Below are 20,324 nucleotides of genomic sequence, written 5' to 3'. Positions count from 1 at the left end.
TTCCATGGCATCTTTATGGGAAACTCCTTCATCCACTGGCAATGTTGTTCGTCTAGCCATTCTGGGGATTGCTGCATCTACTTTGGGTACAGAATTCCAGGATTTTATATTTTTTTCTGAAAAAGGAAACATTCTGTTAAACCTCTTAGATTCCCCCAGCTTTCTGTCAGGGGTTTCCCATTCCGTATTTATCATGTTAGCAAATACATCATGAACCGGAAACACCTGTGTTTTCTTTTCCCTAGATCAGAACATTTTATATTGTTTGGGTATCGGTTCTTCCTCATCTAAGTCCAGTGTGATTCTCATGTGTCTTATGAGTGGCTCAATAAAATCAATATTGAAAGCTGATTCTTCTGTATCTGTCTCTGATATTTCTCCTTCAGAGGAAGTAGAATCTCTTTCTTGTTCAGTTCTAGATGATCCGGCTGTCGTCCCTGCACTGCCCCCGGGTATGTATCCTTGTTTACTCAGATTATGCATTACTTTACCCGTGACTTTATCTACCATAGTAGCCATGGATTGCTTAAAGGTGGATTGCATCCAGTCCATCATGTTATTCAGTTGTTCCATGGGAGGATTGCTAACATCCATTAGGCATTATTTGCACAGCCTTTTATCCAGTATGGCCGGATCACGACATGCAATACACTCCCGTCTGGTACTTTTACATCTTTCTGACTGATTTTTTCTGTGATGGGCTCCTGTAAGTAAAAAGACAATGCTTACCCCTTGAGCCTGAGTGTGACTCATTACAGACAGCCTGCAAGAGATATGTACAACACAGCTCAGTCATTTTACCAAACCTGCGCTCCCAGCGTGATTTAATCCATATCCACAGGTAACTACTTACACCTGGGACCAGCAATGCACTAATTCAAGCACTCTGCTTCTCTTTAATAGCATTAAAACGCCAGACCAAAACAGCATAAAATGGTCCAAATGTTTGTCCACCAAGGCCCCCGTCCCTTTAAATCTAACCAGGAAGTGCGCACATTTGCAGTAGTGCATTCGGGTTAGGCGTGACGTCATAGGGCGCAACAGCGTTTTATTGCACATGCGCCGTCTGAAGATCGGCATTGCGACTTACAGCGCTGCAGACAACGGATGGCCATAAGCCCCCCTCCTGCGGCTCAGATGAGAACCAGTATCTCGGCCCGAGGAGCTTTAAACAGAGGAGAGCGGCTCTGCTGGTACGTTGTGGGGATATTGCATGACAGGAAGAAAAAGAATGGCCGCCAGAGCTGGGGGAAGTCCTTTTATTCGTCACTTCCTGTGCCTTCCTCACAGCAGGAGGGATTAACCCTTTGTGTGCCCACTGCCATGTGAAAGGAACAAAAAAAATCTGCGTCCCACGTCAGGTCAGAGAGGTCAGGTCAGAGTAAAATACCCAGCATGCTCTGCGCCACACTTATTATCTGCTTGCCATGGCACAGTAACGGCCTTCTCTTCTCTGACAGACAACAAAACGTCACCAAGCCTCTGCGGCGCCAACTGGTTGCCAGGACAACTGAACTCACCGTCCCCTCGCTTTCCTGTAAGCTCTGCCTCTCGGGCTGCTACGTCACGAAGGGCTGGCTTTTGCCCCGCTCGGTCACGTGTGGGTGACATCACTAGCCCCGCCCTAGCTGCAGAATTGTAGAATGATGGGTGGAGTCACCTGTCTGATTCCTGTAACCCCCGAGGCGTGACTCTAGGCTCCGTGTCCTGGGATACAAAGGCCTGTCCAATCATATCCGTTTGACAAGGCTGAGTGATAGGGATACTGGCCAATTACTGTGTGGCGTCAGCTACTGACTCCAACACAAAGTTGTGCGCCGCCTGAGGGCTCTGCCTGTGAGACAGTAACTTGTGGCACATACACGGGCCCCTCAGCTGCTCCTCACTCTCTCCCCAGCTATTCCCGGCACAGTGGGATGGTAAGTTCATGTACACACATTAGAAGGATACTAAAGCTCTTGCTGAACTAGTCCTCAGGGTTACAGTGTAGCCCTAGAGTGAGTCTGGCCCTACTGGGGATGCTGGGAGTTGTAGTTTAGTAGGATACAATTTCTTTGTTGGCCCAGCTCCTCAGTGCTTGTTATTCTTTTAATGGCAGGGTGCACGCCACATCATGTGTTCACCTCCACATGCTTCCATGGAACCAAAAAAGCAAAATTGGCAGCACTCCCAGTCGTAATATAAAACCTCCTTTATTCTTTTTCATACATGGCAACAACAGCAACGTTTCGGACCTACAATGGTCCTTTTTCAAGCTGACAAGAATAAAAATGATTATTTCCACAGCTTCCTTATATACCAACAAGGATGATGCCCTCTAGTGGTCATAACATATCATTTTAAATACATGTGTCAGGGTTACGTCCAAGTTATATCAAAATTTTGCATAGACTATTCAGATATGTATAAATATATAATACTGGAGCACACTTAGCTTTGTAGCCTATAGACTCCACTTGTTGGTCCTTGATCTCCACTAGAGATTAAAAATAGACAAAGGCAATAATTAAAATCAATTAAAACCAATATCTTACTTATACTGAGCCACATCGTTATAATAGAGAATTTAGCTCATATTCCTTATTTAGGCCTCCTGGTGTTAAAGTTCCCAATCTCTTAATCCATCCTGCTTCACACCTCAGTAGTTGCTTAACTCTATCTCCCCCCCTTCTCAACCTGGGGATATGTTGTAAAATTTGGAATCTTAATTGTGCCACCTTGTGGCCCATATCTACAAAGTGACTTGCTACTGGATTTTGTCTCACATTTCTTTTTATGTCAGATTTATGCTCCCCAATTCTATCTTTTACATGCCTGGTCGTCTGACCCACATACATCAGCCCACACGGGCATTTTATGGCATATACCGCATAAGTTGACAGACAAGTATGATATCCTTTTATCTTTATGGCAGTACCTTTTTGGGGGTGATATACTATATCCCCTTTTACACAGCTGTTACAATGTCTGCATGATAGACAGGGGAAGGTACCATTTTTGACCTCACCTATCGTCCCTTGACGTGATGTTTTCCTTGGTCCTATGTCCGCCTTCACCAGTCTATCACGCAAAGACCGTGCTTTCTTATATGACAACAGCGGTGGTTTTTGAAATGCTGTTACATTCGGGCATTCAACTTTTAAAATCGCCCAATGTTTTCTCACAATATCCCCGATTCGTTTTGATAGGATATTGTAACTGCTGGTGAAAGCTACTCTTTCTCCCACAGTTTTATCGGACAAAATTTCTCCCTTGTATCTCTCTAACGCCTTCCTCGGATACCCCCTATTTGCCAATTTATTCTCCATTTCATCCAGCTTGACCATTAAATTGTCGTTTTCAGACACTATTCTCTTTACCCTTGAAAATTGAGACTTTGGTACTGCTCTCTTTACATGGGCTGGATGGAATGAAGAATATAGCAGCAATGGGTTTTTGTCTGTGGGCTTTACATACAAATCAGTTTCAAAACCATTATCCCTTTTATGCACCATCACATCAAGAAAACTGATTTTATGTAGATCGGCACGTATTGTAAATTTCAAAGTTGGCAAAAAACTATTCAATTCATCGTAGAAGGCAATCAAGGACGAATGTGGCCCCCCCCATACTATAAAGATATCGTCTATATAGCGAAACCATGATCTACAGTATCGCTTAAAATTACTGTTTTTCTTCAGAAGGGACTATCCTTTTGTCCGGATGCCTTACCTAACTTTTTCACAATTGACTTGGAGTTAGCACAGTTTTTTAGATTTATTAAATTGAAAGCACACTTTGGCACGATGGAAATTCCACAAGATCTGCCAGGTAATATAAATGATCAATATGAGAATACATTCACACTAACAATGTTTGATCTACATTTCTTCATTCCATCCAGCCCATGTAAAGAGAGCAGTACCAAAGTCTCAATTTTCAAGGGTAAAGAGAATAGTGTCTGAAAACGACAATTTAATGGTCAAGCTGGATGAAATGGAGAATAAATTGGCAAATAGGGGGTATCCGAGGAAGGCGTTAGAGAGATACAAGGGAGAAATTTTGTCCGATAAAACTGTGGGAGAAAGAGTAGCTTTCACCAGCAGTTACAATATCCTATCAAAACGAATCGGGGATATTGTGAGAAAACATTGGGCGATTTTAAAAGTTGAATGCCCGAATGTAACAGCATTTCAAAAACCACCGCTGTTGTCATATAAGAAAGCACGGTCTTTGCGTGATAGACTGGTGAAGGCGGACATAGGACCAAGGAAAACATCACGTCAAGGGACGATAGGTGAGGTCAAAAATGGTACCTTCCCCTGTCTATCATGCAGACATTGTAACAGCTGTGTAAAAGGGGATATAGTATATCACCCCCAAAAAGGTACTGCCATAAAGATAAAAGGATATCATACTTGTCTGTCAACTTATGCGGTATATGCCATAAAATGCCCGTGTGGGCTGATGTATGTGGGTCAGACGACCAGGCATGTAAAAGATAGAATTGGGGAGCATAAATCTGACATAAAAAGAAATGTGAGACAAAATCCAGTAGCAAGTCACTTTGTAGATATGGGCCACAAGGTGGCACAATTAAGATTCCAAATTTTACAACATATCCCCAGGTTGAGAAGGGGGGGAGATAGAGTTAAGCAACTACTGAGGTGTGAAGCAGGATGGATTAAGAGATTGGGAACTTTAACACCAGGAGGCCTAAATAAGGAATATGAGCTAAATTCTCTATTATAACGATGTGGCATCAGTATAAGTAAGATATTGGTTTTAATTGATTTTAATTATTGCCTTTGTCTATTTTTAATCTCTAGTGGAGATCAAGGACCAACAAGTGGAGTCTATAGGCTACAAAGCTAAGTGTGCTCCAGTATTATATATTTATACATATCTGAATAGTCTATGCAAAATTTTGATATAACTTGGACGTAACCCTGACACATGTATTTAAAATGATATGTTATGACCACTAGAGGGCATCATCCTTGTTGGTATATAAGGAAGCTGTGGAAATAATCATTTTTATTCTTGTCAGCTTGAAAAAGGACCATTGTAGGTCCGAAACGTTGCTGTTGTTGCCATGTATGAAAAAGAATAAAGGAGGTTTTATATTACGACTGGGAGTGCTGCCAATTTTGCTTTTGTAGTTTAGTAGGATCTCAGGGGCAGGAAAAGATGGGTTAAGAGAACAGGGTGTGTCCATACTACTTTTTGGGGAGGGGCATTGTTCTGCAGGGGCGGAGCTAGAACAATTGGGGGGGCAGTTACAGAGTTGGCAGTTGCTCAGAGGGCAGTCACATTTAGACTAAAGGAAAAGTAAGTATTTATGTATAACTTTATTTGTATTTATGTATAACTTTATTTGTATTTATGTATAACTTTATTTAAAAGTGCTGTTAAGGAGCCTCAGCGCTGTACAATGCATAAAAGTACAATATATATATACATGGGGGAGACAAATCACATAATAAATATATACAGAATCATAGGACAAAGGGCTTAAAAGACAAGGAAAGGCAAAAAAAAATAAAATCCCATTTTTACTTTCTTTAATGAAAAAGAAACCTATCTCCAATATACTTTAATTAAAAAAATTTTTTTATAAGAAACCTGACTGTATGCAGTGAAATTCTCCCTTCATTTACTGCTGTGGATAGGAATTGTCAGACGGTCCCTAACTGCTCTGCAGGGAAACAATCATACTTATGAACAGCAGGGGGAGCCCCCGCCTTACTTCCCAGCCATGCAGAACTCAAGCAGCTTTGTTTATGACGATCCCTAAGCAGCCCAGACCACACTGAGCATGTGCAGGGTCAGGCAAAGATGTTACAAAGTTACAAGATGGCAGCCCCCTGTGGCCAACTTTTAAAGAATAAATCATTTGTTTGAATAAGCTTTGTGGTGCAGTAAGTTCATGCTTATGTTTACTATACAAAATACAGCATTTCTAGCCTTATTCTATTTTACACTTTCTTTGTCCTTTAAGTGCTATGTGGTAAGAGACATAGTGAGAAGGAGGTTCCTTCCCCGTAGAGCTTACAGTCTAAGTGGATAGGAGGCTAACATACAGGTACAAATTGGAGATGAAAAAGGGCACAAGGTAAGGCTTAGTCAGTAGGGACAGGACTAGGCTAATGTTCTAGTGATCCAAAATGTAGACTCAGTTTTTTCTTGAAGAGGTTAAGAGAGGATTCCTTATAGAGGAATTCAGGGATGGAGTTCTAGAGGGAAGAGCAGCAAGATAGAAGGGTTTGAGATGAGAGATGGCAGTGGATGTGGATGGTGTGAAGAGAAGGTGACTCTGAGAAGAGCGGAGAAGACGACCAGGAACGTATAGTGAGACAAGAGAAGAAATGTAGTGAGGAGCAGAGGAGTGAAGGGCTTTGAATGTTAGTAGAATAGTTTTATATGTTATCCTTTGCTTAACAGGCAGTCATGCTAAGGATTTTAGTTGGGGTTGAGCAGGTTCCCTTTTAGGAGAGAGCAGAAGGATCCTGGTAGCAGAGTTTAAGATTGATTGGAGGGGAGAGAGATGGGAGTCAGGAAGACCAGTTAGGAGGAGATTGCAATAGTCTAAATGGGATAAGATAAGGGCATGGATTAGTGTTTTGGCTGTTGTTTGTGAAAGAAATGGGCGTATCTTGGCTATATTGTGGAGGAAGAAACATCAGGTTTTGGCAGTATTATTAATATAATTAGAGAAGGGAGGGACTGGTCAAAGATGACCTCTAAGCAGCGTGCTGAGTTAACCGGGTTAATAGTCATGCAACTCACCCTGTGCTATGAATGTGTCAATCATTGGAATCCTCTTTTCCAGCAGCTTCTTGTATTCCCACTGGTTCTCTGTCTGTTTCCTATAGATCCTCTGTCCTTCTAGCTCCCCCTGTCTTCTCATGCTATGTACTGCACTCTCTGTCTGTTTCCTATAGATCCCTCTATCCTTCTAGCTCCCCCTGTCTTCTCATGTTATGTACTGCACTCTCTGTCTGTTTCCTATAGATCCCTCTGTCCTTCTAGCTCCCCCTGTCTTCTCATGTTATGTACTGCACTCTCTGTCTGTTTCCTATAGATCCCTCTGTCCTTCTAGCTCCCCTGTCTTCTCATGTTATGTACTGCACTCTCTGTCTGTTTCCTATAGATCCCTCTGTCCTTCTAGCTCCCCCTGTCTTCTCATGTTATGTACTGCACTCTCTGTCTGTTTCCTATAGATCCCTCTATCCTTCTAGCTCCCCTGTCTTCTCATGTTATGTACTGCACTCTCTGTCTGTTTCCTATAGATCCCTCTATCCTTCTAGCTCCCCCTGTCTTCTCATGTTATGTACTGCACTCTCTGTCTGTTTCCTATAGATCCCTCTATCCTTCTAGCTCCCCCTGTCTTCTCATGTTATGTACTGCACTCTCTGTCTGTTTCCTATAGATCCCTCTATCCTTCTAGCTCCCCCTGTCTTCTCATGCTATGTATTGCACTCTGTCTGTTTCCTATAGATCCCTCTGTCCTTCTAGCTCCCCCTGTCTTCTCATGTTATGTACTGCACTCTCTGTCTGTTTCCTATAGATCCCTCTATCCTTCTAGCTCCCCCTGTCTTCTCATGTTATGTACTGCACTCTCTGTCTGTTTCCTATAGATCCCTCTATCCTTCTAGCTCCCCCTGTCTTCTCATGTTATGTACTGCACTCTCTGTCTGTTTCCTATAGATCCCTCTATCCTTCTAGCTCCCCCTGTCTTCTCATGTTATGTACTGCACTCTGTCTGTTTCCTATAGATCCTCTGTCCTTCTAGCTCACCCTGTCTTCTCATGTTATGTACTGCACTCTCTGTCTGTTTCCTATAGATCCCTCTATCCTTCTAGCTCCCCCTGTCTTCTCATGTTATGTACTGCACTCTCTGTCTGTTTCCTATAGATCCCTCTATCCTTCTAGCTCCCCCTGTCTTCTCATGTTATGTACTGCACTCTCTGTCTGTTTCCTATAGATCCCTCTATCCTTCTAGCTCCCCCTGTCTTCTCATGTTATGTACTGCACTCTCTGTCTGTTTCCTATAGATCCCTCTATCCTTCTAGCTCCCCCTGTCTTCTCATGCTATGTATTGCTCTCTGTCTGTTTCCTATAGATCCCTCTGTCCTTCTAGCTCCCCCTGTCTTCTCATGTTATGTACTGCACTCTGTCTGTTTCCTATAGATCCCTCTGTCCTTCTAGCTCCCCCTGTCTTCTCATGTTATGTTACTGCACTCTGTCTGTTTCCTATAGATCCCTCTGTCCTTCTAGCTCCCCCTGTCTTCTCATGTTATGTACTGCACTCTGTCTGTTTCCTATAGATCCCTCTGTCCTTCTAGCTCCCCCTGTCTTCTCATGTTATGTACTGCACTCTCTGTCTGTTTCCTATAGATCCCTCTGTCCTTCTAGCTCCCCCTGTCTTCTCATGTTATGTACTGCACTCTCTGTCTGTTTCCTATAGATCCCTCTATCCTTCAAACTCCCCCTGTCTTCTCATGTTATGTACTGCACTCTGTCTGTTTCCTATAGATCCCTCTATCCTTCTAGCTCACCCTGTCTTCTCATGTTATGTACTGCACTCTGTCTGTTTCCTATAGATCCCTCTATCCTTCTAGCTCCCCCTGTCTTCTCATGTTATGTACTGCACTCTCTGTCTGTTTCCTATAGATCCCTCTGTCCTTCTAGCTCCCCCTGTCTTCTCATGTTATGTACTGCACTCTCTGTCTGTTTCCTATAGATCCCTCTATCCTTCTAGCTCCCCCTGTCTTCTCATGTTATGTACTGCACTCTGTCTGTTTCCTATAGATCCCTCTATCCTTCTAGCTCCCCCTGTCTTCTCATGTTATGTACTGCACTCTGTCTGTTTCCTATAGATCCCTCTATCCTTCTAGCTCCCCCTGTCTTCTCATGTTATGTACTGCACTCTCTGTCTGTTTCCTATAGATCCCTCTATCCTTCTAGCTCCCCCTGTCTTCTCATGTTATGTACTGCACTCTCTGTCTGTTTCCTATAGATCCCTCTGTCCTTCAAACTCCCCCTGTCTTCTCATGTTATGTACTGCACTCTGTCTGTTTCCTATAGATCCCTCTATCCTTCTAGCTCACCCTGTCTTCTCATGTTATGTACTGCACTCTGTCTGTTTCCTATAGATCCCTCTATCCTTCTAGCTCCCCCTGTCTTCTCATGTTATGTACTGCACTCTCTGTCTGTTTCCTATAGATCCCTCTGTCCTTCTAGCTCCCCCTGTCTTCTCATGTTATGTACTGCACTCTCTGTCTGTTTCCTATAGATCCCTCTATCCTTCTAGCTCCCCCTGTCTTCTCATGTTATGTACTGCACTCTCTGTCTGTTTCCTATAGATCCCTCTATCCTTCTAGCTCCCCCTGTCTTCTCATGTTATGTACTGCACTCTGTCTGTTTCCTATAGATCCCTCTATCCTTCTAGCTCCCCCTGTCTTCTCATGTTATGTACTGCACTCTCTGTCTGTTTCCTATTCTATGCCGCAGGGAGATGGTGGATCTGGGGGAGTAGGGAGTTCTGTGAGGAGGCGCTTCATCCTGGCACACAAGAGAGGGGCGCACTAGTAATAAAACCCTGGTACATCAGTGAGTCTCCAGTCTAATGAGTCCTGGCAGTGAGGATATTGGCAGTTGCTGCACATACACCTGTAACTCTGATGGGCATTGCCCCCCCCCCTATGTACTGAGAGACCTTCCCTTCCTCTGTAATGTACAATAAAGTCATATCCTGCTGTTACTGTGTGTGCGACCTGTAATTCTTCCCCCCAGAGCTCTCCCCTATACCTGTATATGTGCCCTCACCCCCAATTCTACTATATATAATCTCCTCTCCCCCCAATTCTACTCTATATAATAATCTCCTCTCCCCCCAATTCTACTCTATATAATAATGTCCTCTCCCCCAATTCTACTATATATAATAATCTCCTCTCCCCAATTCTACTATATATAATAATCTCCTCTCCCCCAATTCTACTATATATAATAATCTCCTCTCCCCCAATTCTACTATATATAATAATGTCCTCTCCCCCATTCTACTCTATATAATAATCTCCTCTCCCCCCAATTCTACTATATATAATAATGTCCTCTCCCCCAATTCTACTATATATAATAATCTCCTCTCCCCCAATTCTACTATATATAATAATCTCCTCTCCCCCCAATTCTACTATATATAATAATGTCCTCTCCCCAATTCTACTATATATAATAATCTCCTCTCCCCCAATTCTACTATATATAATAATCTCCTCTCCCCCCAATTCTACTATATATAATAATCTCCTCTCCCCCCAATTCTACTATATATAATTTCCTCTCCCCCAATCCTACTATATATAATCTCCTCTGTGCTGTTCTGTATATTCCCTATACCTATACACACCAGGCTGTGATTCCCCATGTATTTCCATTTGATGCAGTTACTGCGTTTCTATTTGCTCTGCCCAGTACTTACCCACCCACTTACCCTCCGCTCATGGGACTTAATGAGTGAAAGTAGGAGGAGTAACACAAGCTGATATGAGACAGTCACACTGAGACACATGATGTACCACAGTCTTTCTCTGCTCCCCACAGTCGCAATGGGAGTATTGGGCAATAGGGGGTCATGGGGGGGGGAAACTATAACATGACTCTGTGGCTTTTTGTTCTCAGGAACCAGATGGGAGTTTCCTTAACAACCCCCCCCCCATCTCACTTATACTCTTTGTACCCTGGGTACCCCTGGAACTATAGCAGGGTGACACCCCAATGTTTCTATATATCTGTAACCTTGTTATGAGCTAAGGGGGCCCAGTCTGAAGGTCAGTTAGGGGGAGATTTGGGGTGAGTGCTTATTTGTACCCTGGGTACCCCTGGAACTATAGCAGGGTGACTGTTACCCCAATGTTTCTATATATCTGTAACCTTGTTATGAGCTAAGGGGGCCCAGTCTGAAGGTCAATTAGGGGGAGATTTGGGGTGAGTGATTATTTGTACCCTGGGTACCCCTGGAACTATAGCAGGGTGACACCCCAATGTTTCTATATATCTGTAACCTTGTTATGAGCTAAGGGGGCTCAGTCTGAAGGTCAGTTAGGGGGAGATTTGGGGTGAGTGATTATTTGTACCCTGGGTACCCCTGGAACTATAGCAGGGTGACACCCCAATGTTTCTATATATCTGTAACCTTGTTATGAGCTAAGGGGGCCCAGTCTGAAGGTCAGTTAGGGGAGATTTGGGGTGAGTGCTTATTTGTACCCTGGGTACCCCTGAAACTATAGCAGGGTGACACCCCAATGTTTCTATATATCTGTAACCTTGTTATGAGCTAAGGGGGCCCAGTCTGAAGGTCAGTTAGGGGGAGATTTGGGGTGACTGCTTATTTGTGCCCTGGGTACCCCTGGAACTATAGCAGGGTGACACCCCAATGTTTCTATATATCTGTAACCTTGTTATGAGCTAAGGGGGCCCAGTCTGAAGGCCAGTTAGGGGGAGATTTGGGGGTGAGTGTTTATTTGTACCCTGGGTACCCCTGGAACTATAGCAGGGTGACACCCCAATGTTTCTATATATCTGTAACCTTGTTATGAGCTAAGGGGGCCCAGTCTGAAGGCCAGTTAGGGGGAGATTTGGGGTGAGTGTTTATTTGTACCCTGGGTACCCCTGGAACTATAGCAGGGTGACTGTTACCCCAATGTTTCTATATATCTGTAACCTTGTTGTGAGCTAAGGGGGCCCAGTCTGAGGGTCAGTTAGGGGGAGATTTGGGGTGAGTGCTTATTTGTACCCTGGGTACCCCTGGAACTATAGCAGGGTGACACCCCAATGTTTCTATATATCTGTAACCTTGTTATGAGCTAAGGGGGCCCAGTCTGAAGGTCAGTTAGGGGGAGATTTGGGGTGAGTGTTTATTTGTACCCTGGGTACCCCTGGAACTATAGCAGGGTGAAACCCCAATGTTTCTATATATCTGTAACCTTGTTATGAGCTAAGGGGGCCCAGTCTGAAGGTCAGTTAGGGGGAGATTTGGGGTGAGTGCTTATTTGTACCCTGGGTACCCCTGGAACTATAGCAGGGTGACACCCAATGTTTCTATATATCTGTAACCTTGTTATGAGCTAAGGGGCCCAGTCTGAAGGTCAGTTAGGGGGAGATTTGGGGTGAGTGCTTATTTGTACCCTGGGTACCCCTGGAACTATAGCAGGGTGACACCCCAATGTTTCTATATATCTGTAACCTTGTTATGAGCTAAGGGGGCCCAGTCTGAAGGTCAGTTAGGGGGAGATTTGGGGTGAGTGTTTATTTGTACCCTGGGTACCCCTGGAACTATAGCAGGGTGAAACCCCAATGTTTCTATATATCTGTAACCTTGTTATGAGCTAAGGGGGCCCAGTCTGAAGGTCAGTTAGGGGGAGATTTGGGGTGAGTGCTTATTTGTACCCTGGGTACCCCTGGAACTATAGCAGGGTGACACCCCAATGTTTCTATATATCTGTAACCTTGTTATGAGCTAAGGGGGCCCAGTCTGAAGGTCATTTAGGGGGAGATTTGGGGTGAGTGATTATTTGTGCCCTGGGTACCCCTGGAACTATAGCAGGGTGACTGTTACCCCAATGTTTCTATATATCTGTAACCTTGTTATGAGCTAAGGGGGCCCAGTCTGAAGGCCAGTTAGGGGGAGATTTGGGGTGAGTGTTTATTTGTACCCTGGGTACCCCTGGAACTATAGCAGGATGACACCCCAATGTTTCTATATATCTGTAACCTTGTTATGAGCTAAGGGGGCCAGTCTGATGGTCAGTTAGGGGGAGATTTGGGGTGAGTGCTATTCCCTAGTGGCACATGAGTTTATTGGCAGTAGTAGAGCCCATGTGGGTGTTGCAGTTTAACCAGTAACTCCAGTATCAGGAGGAGAGTGGGAATGAGCTGGGACATGAGGTAGGTGCAGACCTGTGAGTAGACGTGGGGCAGGTAAGTACCTGTAGTAGAAATCACCTGGGTGTGAGTGTAGTTACATAGGGAGATAACAAGATATAGGGGAGGGAAGAGGAGCAGGTGTAAGGGGGGTACAAGTCAAATGTTACTGGGGATATAACAGAACTTGTTTGTGTGCCGGCTGGATCCATTAACCCTTGATGGTCTGGGAGGAATTAAAAAGTGCTGAGTGTCAGCTCTTCACCCTGCTGACTGGTCACATTCATTTCCATGAGGACAGCTAAAAGAAAAACAATGGGGGCAGCGTCATGGTAGAACCGGACCACCACAAAACCCTTATTACTGGAAAACCCAGGGAAGTGAAACTGTAGGATTAACTGGGAGGTTCTGCAGCCCAAGTTCTGACCCAGCAGTATATGAGCTGGAGAGGTGCTGGGAGTCACTGGGCACCTGTTGTGTCAGAGCAGCGACTGTATCTGAGGAGGAAGGTGCTACAAGGAACAAAGGGTTAACTGCACCAACACCACCACTGGGACCAGAACTACGGGTGCTGGGTAAGTGCTGCCGAGACAAGCAGGAGGGGAGGCAGGTGGGTGCTACAAGCAGGAGGGGAGGCTGGTGGGTGCTACAAGCAGGAGGGAAGGCAGGTGGGTGCTACAAGCAGGAGGGGAGGCAGGTGGGTGCTACAAGCAGGAGGGGAGGCTGGTGGGTGCTACAAGCAGGAGGGAAGGCAGGTGGGTGCTACAAGCAGGAGGGGAGGCAGGTGGGTGCTACAAGCAGGAGGGGAGGCAGGTGGGTGCTACAAGCAGGAGGGGGCAGGTGGGTGCTACAAGCAGGAGGGAAGGCAGGTGGGTGCTACAAGCAGGAGGGGGGCAGGTGGGTGCTACAAGCAGGAGGGGGGCAGGTGGGTGCTACAAGCAGGAGGGGAGGCAGGTGGGTGCTAAAAGCAGGAGGGGGGCAGGTGGGTGCTACAAGCAGGAGGGGGGCAGGTGGGTGCTACAAGCAGGAGGGGGCAGGTGGGTGCTACAAGCAGGAGGGGGGCAGGTGGGTGCTACAAGCAGGAGGGGGGCAGGTGGGTGCTACAAGCAGGAGGGGGGCAGGTGAGTGCTACAAGCAGGAGGAGAATCAGTACAGGGATTGGTCGCACTGTAGATGATGATTTGTGCTGAATCACAGATTTAATCTCCTCTCCCTCCTTCCCACAATTCCCTCCTCCCTCCCAATTACTTATTCATCTACATTTATTTCTTGGTCATTTACATCACTTCCCTCCCCTTCTCTCCATTTCACTCCCAGGCACCTCCCGACCCCCTCCTGCCATGCTGCTGCCTCTCTATTATGTGATCCCTGTATTGGGGGGCTATGCACTCACCTCCTATTATCTGCTGAGGAACCCCCACATCCTACACAAGAAGAAAAAACTGCCCTTCTACTGCCGTCACATCTCCCACAGAGGGGGTAAGTACCTACCTACCTACCTACCTACAGTGTCTCTCTATGTGTCTGTGTTCTCTTATTATTGAGATAGAAATGACTAGTGGGAGTAACTGTATCTGAGTGCTAGCAATCTAATCCTACTTCCATGCAGTAGGGGGTACATTATCCCTTATAATACATGAGTAATACTCAGAATTCCCTGTATAACTCAGCCTGCAGCCTTGTGTCTTTATATGGTCACAGAACAACCCCTCAGTGACTTCTAATATCCTTATCATTTACAGTAGGGGGTACATTATCCCTTATAATACATGAGTGATACTCAGAGTTCCCTGTATAACTCAGCCTGCAGCCTTGTGCCTTTATATGGTCACAGAACAACCCCTCAGTGACTTCTAATATCCTTATCATTTACAGTAGGGGGTACATTATCCCTTATAATACATGAGTGATACTCAGAGTTCCCTGTATAACTCAGCCTGCAGCCTTGTGCCTTTATATGGTCACAGAACAACCCTCAGTGACTTCTAATATCCTTATCATTTACAGTAGGGGGTACATTATCCCTTATAATACATGAGTGATACTCAGAGTTCCCTGTATAACTCAGCCTGCAGCCTTGTGCCTTTATATGGTCACAGAACAACCCCTCAGTGACTTCTAATATCCTTATCATTTACAGTAGGGGGTACATTATCCCTTATAATACATGAGTGATACTCAGAGTTTCCTGTATATCTCAGCCTGCAGCCTTGTGCCTTTATATGGTCACAGAACAACCCTCAGTGACTTCTAATATCCTTATCATTTACAGTAGGGGGTACATTATCCCTTATAATACATGAGGGATACTCAGAGTTCCTGTATAACTCAGCCTGCAGCCTTGTGTCTTTATATGGTCACAGAACAACCCCTCAGTGACTTCTAATATCCTTATCATTTACAGTAGGGGGTACATTATCCCTTATAATACATGAGGGATACTCAGAGTTCCCTGTATAACTCAGCCTGCAGCCTTGTGCCTTTATATGGTCACAGAACAACCCCTCAGTGACTTCTAATATCCTTATCATTTACAGTAGGGGGTACATTATCCCTTATAATACATGAGTGATACTCAGAGTTCCCTGTATAACTCAGAAGTCACATATCTTGAGTTTACAATCTAATAAATGGGTGGATCGTTAAGTGACAAAAGTGGGAGGGACTGATATAAGTGGGAGGGGCTACACATAAATTAACCCCTCCTTTCTGCATTGCAGGAGCAGGTGAGAGAATTGAGAACACGCTGGAGGCTTTTGACAAGTAAGACATTTCTGGGCAGTGGAATGTCGAGGGTTAAGGGCCAATATAGATATAAGTAGGGACAAGGGGGCCCCTGGGGTGTCAGGATCCCCCAGGATATTTATTAACAGCTGATTAGGGCCCTGGGGGCCACACTGTGGATTTCAACAGCTTCCAGGATCCTTGAGAGCAGGGGAATGGGGGTCACATGGGACGCTGCCTTGTAATTGGTCGATGGATCTCTTCCCAAACAGCGCCATGTCCAATCACACGGACCTCCTGGAGCTCGACTGTCACATGACTAAGGATGGGAAGGTGGTGGTGTCCCATGACCTGAACCTGCTGAGGCAGACGGGCCATGATCTCAATATCTGTGACATCACATATGAGGTAATGATGCCATTGTTTTACTGTCACCATAGCTACCGTCTCCCTTTTTTCCTTCAGCTGCCACTCTCTGCTCCTCAACTGGGCAGTCACCCCCTATTAGCCATGTCTATAGATAATTCACCATTGTGACTGCCCTTACAACTAACACCCCTACTTATGCTGATTGTGAAACCTCCTTTCCTCTTCTTGTCTGGTGCCCAGTGCATTGCTATATATATAAATGTTTATAATGGGCACTGCTTGTGTGTCTCCCAGGAGCTGCCGCTCTACAGAGAATCCCTGGAGGTCACCTTCTTCCCAGGTAAGTACCCGCCCCTCTCTGGATTAAAGGGGAAGTTATCAAGGTCATTGCTGCAGTCTTACCTTGGGCCCCATTAATTTCCATGTGCCAAATTGATGCAATATCTCATCCCTGAATTGCCCCACCCCCAGTGATGTCACAGACAGTAATAGAGCCCGGGCAGCTGCTAGATAGGCTTTACAGCACTGATATGGCACTTGGGACTTTATTAAAGGCACAGTGACACTTGAACTAGGATGGGTGGGGGTAAAAAGCAGAGCGATACAGAATGAAAAGGACTTGTGGTCGCCCCCTGCAGGACATTACTCGTCGGGCAGTGACCGGAGGATCCCGCAGCTGGAGGAGGTTTTCCAGAGGTTCCCCCACATGCCCATTAATGTGGAGATTAAGGAGGAAACCCCTGAGTTGGTTAAACAGGTGAGTCAGGTTGGGGGATGGGGGTGCAGTTACCCCTCGCTGGGCATCATGGGCCCTAAATTAACCAGGCTGTGTCACTTCTCTAGGTATCAGATCTGGTGAAACGGTACCAGCGCTCAGAAAGAACCATTTGGGCCAGTGTAAAGGACCCAGTTATGAAACTCTGCCAGGAGGAGGTATAGATGCGCCCAAATTGTCCCCCCACCCAAATTGTCTAGAATCCCCCCCTCAGCTGCCCCTCTAACCCCTACCCTTTAACCCTCACTACCCCGCAGAATCCTAATATGCCTATTATGTTTACCGCACGCCGGGGTTTGATCCTGCTCCTCCTCTATTACACTGGGCTCCTCCCCTTTGTGCCTCTAAAAGAGTCTGTGCTGGAGATGTACATGCCGTCTATTATAAACAGGTCAGTGATTGTACCCCCATAATACAATGTATTGTATTTATTCTGCACTGACTCCTCCCTCTATTCTCCCCCCACAGAACCTACTTCCCCTCCAACCAGCTCATGAGAAACCGCTTTCTGGTCTTTCTGCAGGACAAGTGAGTCTGTACCAGGGTCACTGTGTTCCCCACTTTTTACACTATATTCACATTCAAACACGGCCCCCCTTTATATACAATAACGGAGATGGGGAGATAAGGGCAAGATGGAGACAGTAGGACAAGTTGGAGACAGTAGGACAAGTTGGAACCAGTAGGGCAAGATGGAGACAGTAAGACAAGATGGAGACAGTAAGACAAGATGGAGACAGTAAGACAAGATGGAGACAATAGAGAATGATGGTGACCAGGGCCAGAATTAGGGGTAGGCAGAGTAGGCACGTGCCTAAGGCGCAAAGCTGGGGGGGCGCCAGGCACGTACCTACTCTGTCGCCCACCCCATTGTCCGGTCCTGTCTCTCCCCGACTGCCGTGGATATTTATTCTTAATTGCGCTTTTGCGCATGCGCGCCATAGCGCAACTTCGCACATGTGCGCCATAGCGCAGTTTCGCGCATGCGCACTATAACGCTGTTACGCACATGCGCACCAGAGCACGCACTCAGCCGGTGCCGTGGCCAGCCAGGTTGCCTAGGGCCCCTTGGATGGAGACAGTAGGACAAGATGGAGACAGTAGGACAAGATGGAGACAATAGGACAAGATGGAGACAGTAGGACAAGTTGGAGCAGTAGGACAAAATGAAGACAGTAGTAAAATGTAGGAACAGTAGGGCAAGATGGAGACAGTAGGGCAAGACAGAGACAGTAGGAAAATATGGAGATAGTAGAACATTATGGGGACAGTAGATCAAGATGAAGACAGTAGGACATAAATGGAGACATTACAACAAGATGAAGACAGTAGAACAAGATGGAGACAGTAGGGCAAGATGGAGACAGTAGGACAAGATAAAGACAGTAGGACAAGATGGAGACAGTAGGACAAGATGGAGACAGTAGGACAAGATGGAGACAGTAGGACAAGATGGAGACAGTAGGACAAGATGGAGACAGTAGGACAAGATAGAGACAGTAGAGAATGATGGAGACAGTTGGGAAAGATGCAGACAGTAGGACAAGATGGAGACAGTAGGACAAGATGGAGACAGTAGGACAAGATGGAGACAGTAGCACAAAATGGAAACAGTAGCACAAGATGGAGACATTAGGACAAGATGGACAGTAGAACAAACATGTAGACAGTAGAACAATATGGAGTCAGTAAAACAACATGGAGACAGTTGGCCAGCATTTCTACAGTTGGGTAATATGGACACAAGGACAATATAGACAATAGGAAAGGATGGTGACAGCAGTGAGACAAAACAGTGAGTTAGACTATATGTCAGTGTTTCTGAACTTGCAGCTCTGGCCCCTCACATACACCTTCTCTTATGTTCCAGATTAATGATGAGAAAAGGTCTCTTCCAGCACCTGCAGGCAAGAGGGATCCAGGTAATACTGGTCTATGGCCGCTCCACATTGGGGTGGGTCTGTGAGTGACTCGGTAGTGAGAATGTTCTTTAAGTGACTCCTGGTAGTGAAAAGGTTCTGGGAGTGACTCTTGTAGTGGGAAGGTTCTGGGAGTAACTCTTGGTATTGAGAAGGTTCTGGGAGTGACTCTTGTAGTAGGAAGGTTCTGGGAGTGACTCTTGGTACTCAGAAGGTTCTGGGAGTAACTCTTGGTAGTGAGAAGGTTCTGGGAGTGACTCTTGTAGTGGGAAGGTTCTGGGAGTAACTCTTGGTATTGAGAAGGTTCTGGGAGTGAGTCTTGTATTGAAAGGTTATTGGATTGACTCTTGGTAGTAAGAAGGTTCAGAGTGACTGTTAGTAGTGTGAAGGTTCTGGGAATGACTGTTAGTATTGAGATTATTCTGGGAGTGACTCTTGTTAGTTAGAAGTTTCAGAGAGTGACTGTTAGTATTGAGAAGGTTCTAGGAGTGACTATTGGGATTGAGAAGGTTCAGAGAGTGACTCTTGGTAGTAAGAAGGTTCAGAGAGTTACTCCTCACTGCCCTTTGGTTCCTTTTCAGGTGTATCTGTGGGTTCTAAACCAAGAAAGTGACTACCAGAGAGCATTAGAGTGCGGTGCAGACGGCATCATGACCGATTACCCATCCGAACTGCGCTCCTACCTGCAGAGATATGAGGGGGGTCAGAGAACAAGGAGTGAGGCACAGGGCAGTGTAACTGACAACAGACATGGCAACTCCTACTGAGTGGGGACTGGCACTGTACTAGCCATGTGTGACCTCACTGAAATTGTCCGGAGTGAGACCAGCAGTGATTCCCAACCAGCACCCCCCCCCTGCCCTAATGGTCTGTCCTGGCACCATATGAGCCTGTCCCAGTCACCTGATCAATCACTTCTACTGCATTGGCTGATACACAACCTGTCCTGATGGGCTTATGGGCAAAACTTGATCTTCTATGGAATTTTGTTGCCACAAGTGTAGGGGGGGGGACTGAAATGAAAGTAACATAAGTGCTTGTGCCCCCCAGAAATAGCCCGTGTCTCATGAATCCTATGTTCACCCCATTTAAATGAGATCAAATATTTGTTTGAATGTCATTCCATAAACACAATGAAAGAACAAATATTTGTGTTATTATTATTGCACTTAATCTTGTCCTACAATTAGCAGTGTCTCTCTTTCTGGGCATAGGATCTGCCATATTGATTGTCATTGATTTCAGCTGCAATACCCACATCTCACCTGTAGGTGGAACCCACACTGTACCTAGCATTGACTCATAACAGAAGCAGGAGGTGCAGCATGTGACTAAGGGCAGAATGTGGGTGTGAACTGAATCCAACTTTCTGTAAGTTGCCCAAAAATAGTTTTCAAATGGACAAGTTTTAATTAGTCAGGGGTAGAGATTGTACTGTAAATGATAAGGATATTAGAAGTCACTGAGGGGTTGTTCTGTGACCATATAAAGGCACAAGGCTGCAGGCTGAGTTATACAGGGAACTCTGAGTATCACTCATGTATTATAAGGGATAATGTACCCCCTACTGTAAATGATAAGGATATTAGAAGTCACTGAGGGGTTCTGTGACCATATAAAGGCAC

At 45.4% G+C, this 20,324-nt stretch overlaps 1 protein-coding gene across 1 annotated transcript; it reads left to right on the top strand.

Moving 5' to 3' along the window:
• The first annotated feature begins 12,778 nt into the window (after positions 1-12,778).
• On the top strand, positions 12,779-19,845 carry LOC108704238 (lysophospholipase D GDPD3). The gene is made up of 11 exons (XM_018240707.2): positions 12,779-13,487; positions 14,230-14,391; positions 15,633-15,675; positions 15,909-16,044; positions 16,300-16,345; positions 16,644-16,762; positions 16,849-16,938; positions 17,038-17,171; positions 17,249-17,308; positions 18,651-18,702; positions 19,281-19,845. The coding sequence occupies exons 2-11, from the start codon at positions 14,253-14,255 to the stop codon at positions 19,464-19,466; spliced, it is 1,005 nt and encodes a 334-aa protein (XP_018096196.1). The 5' UTR covers positions 12,779-13,487; positions 14,230-14,252; the 3' UTR covers positions 19,467-19,845.
• The last annotated feature ends 479 nt before the right edge of the window (positions 19,846-20,324 follow it).

This window comes from Xenopus laevis, chromosome 9_10S, assembly GCF_017654675.1.
Source record: "Xenopus laevis strain J_2021 chromosome 9_10S, Xenopus_laevis_v10.1, whole genome shotgun sequence".
NCBI lineage: Eukaryota > Metazoa > Chordata > Amphibia > Anura > Pipidae > Xenopus > Xenopus laevis.
Note: the sequence above shows the minus strand (reverse complement) of the source record. Positions and strands in the feature narration are given on the sequence as shown.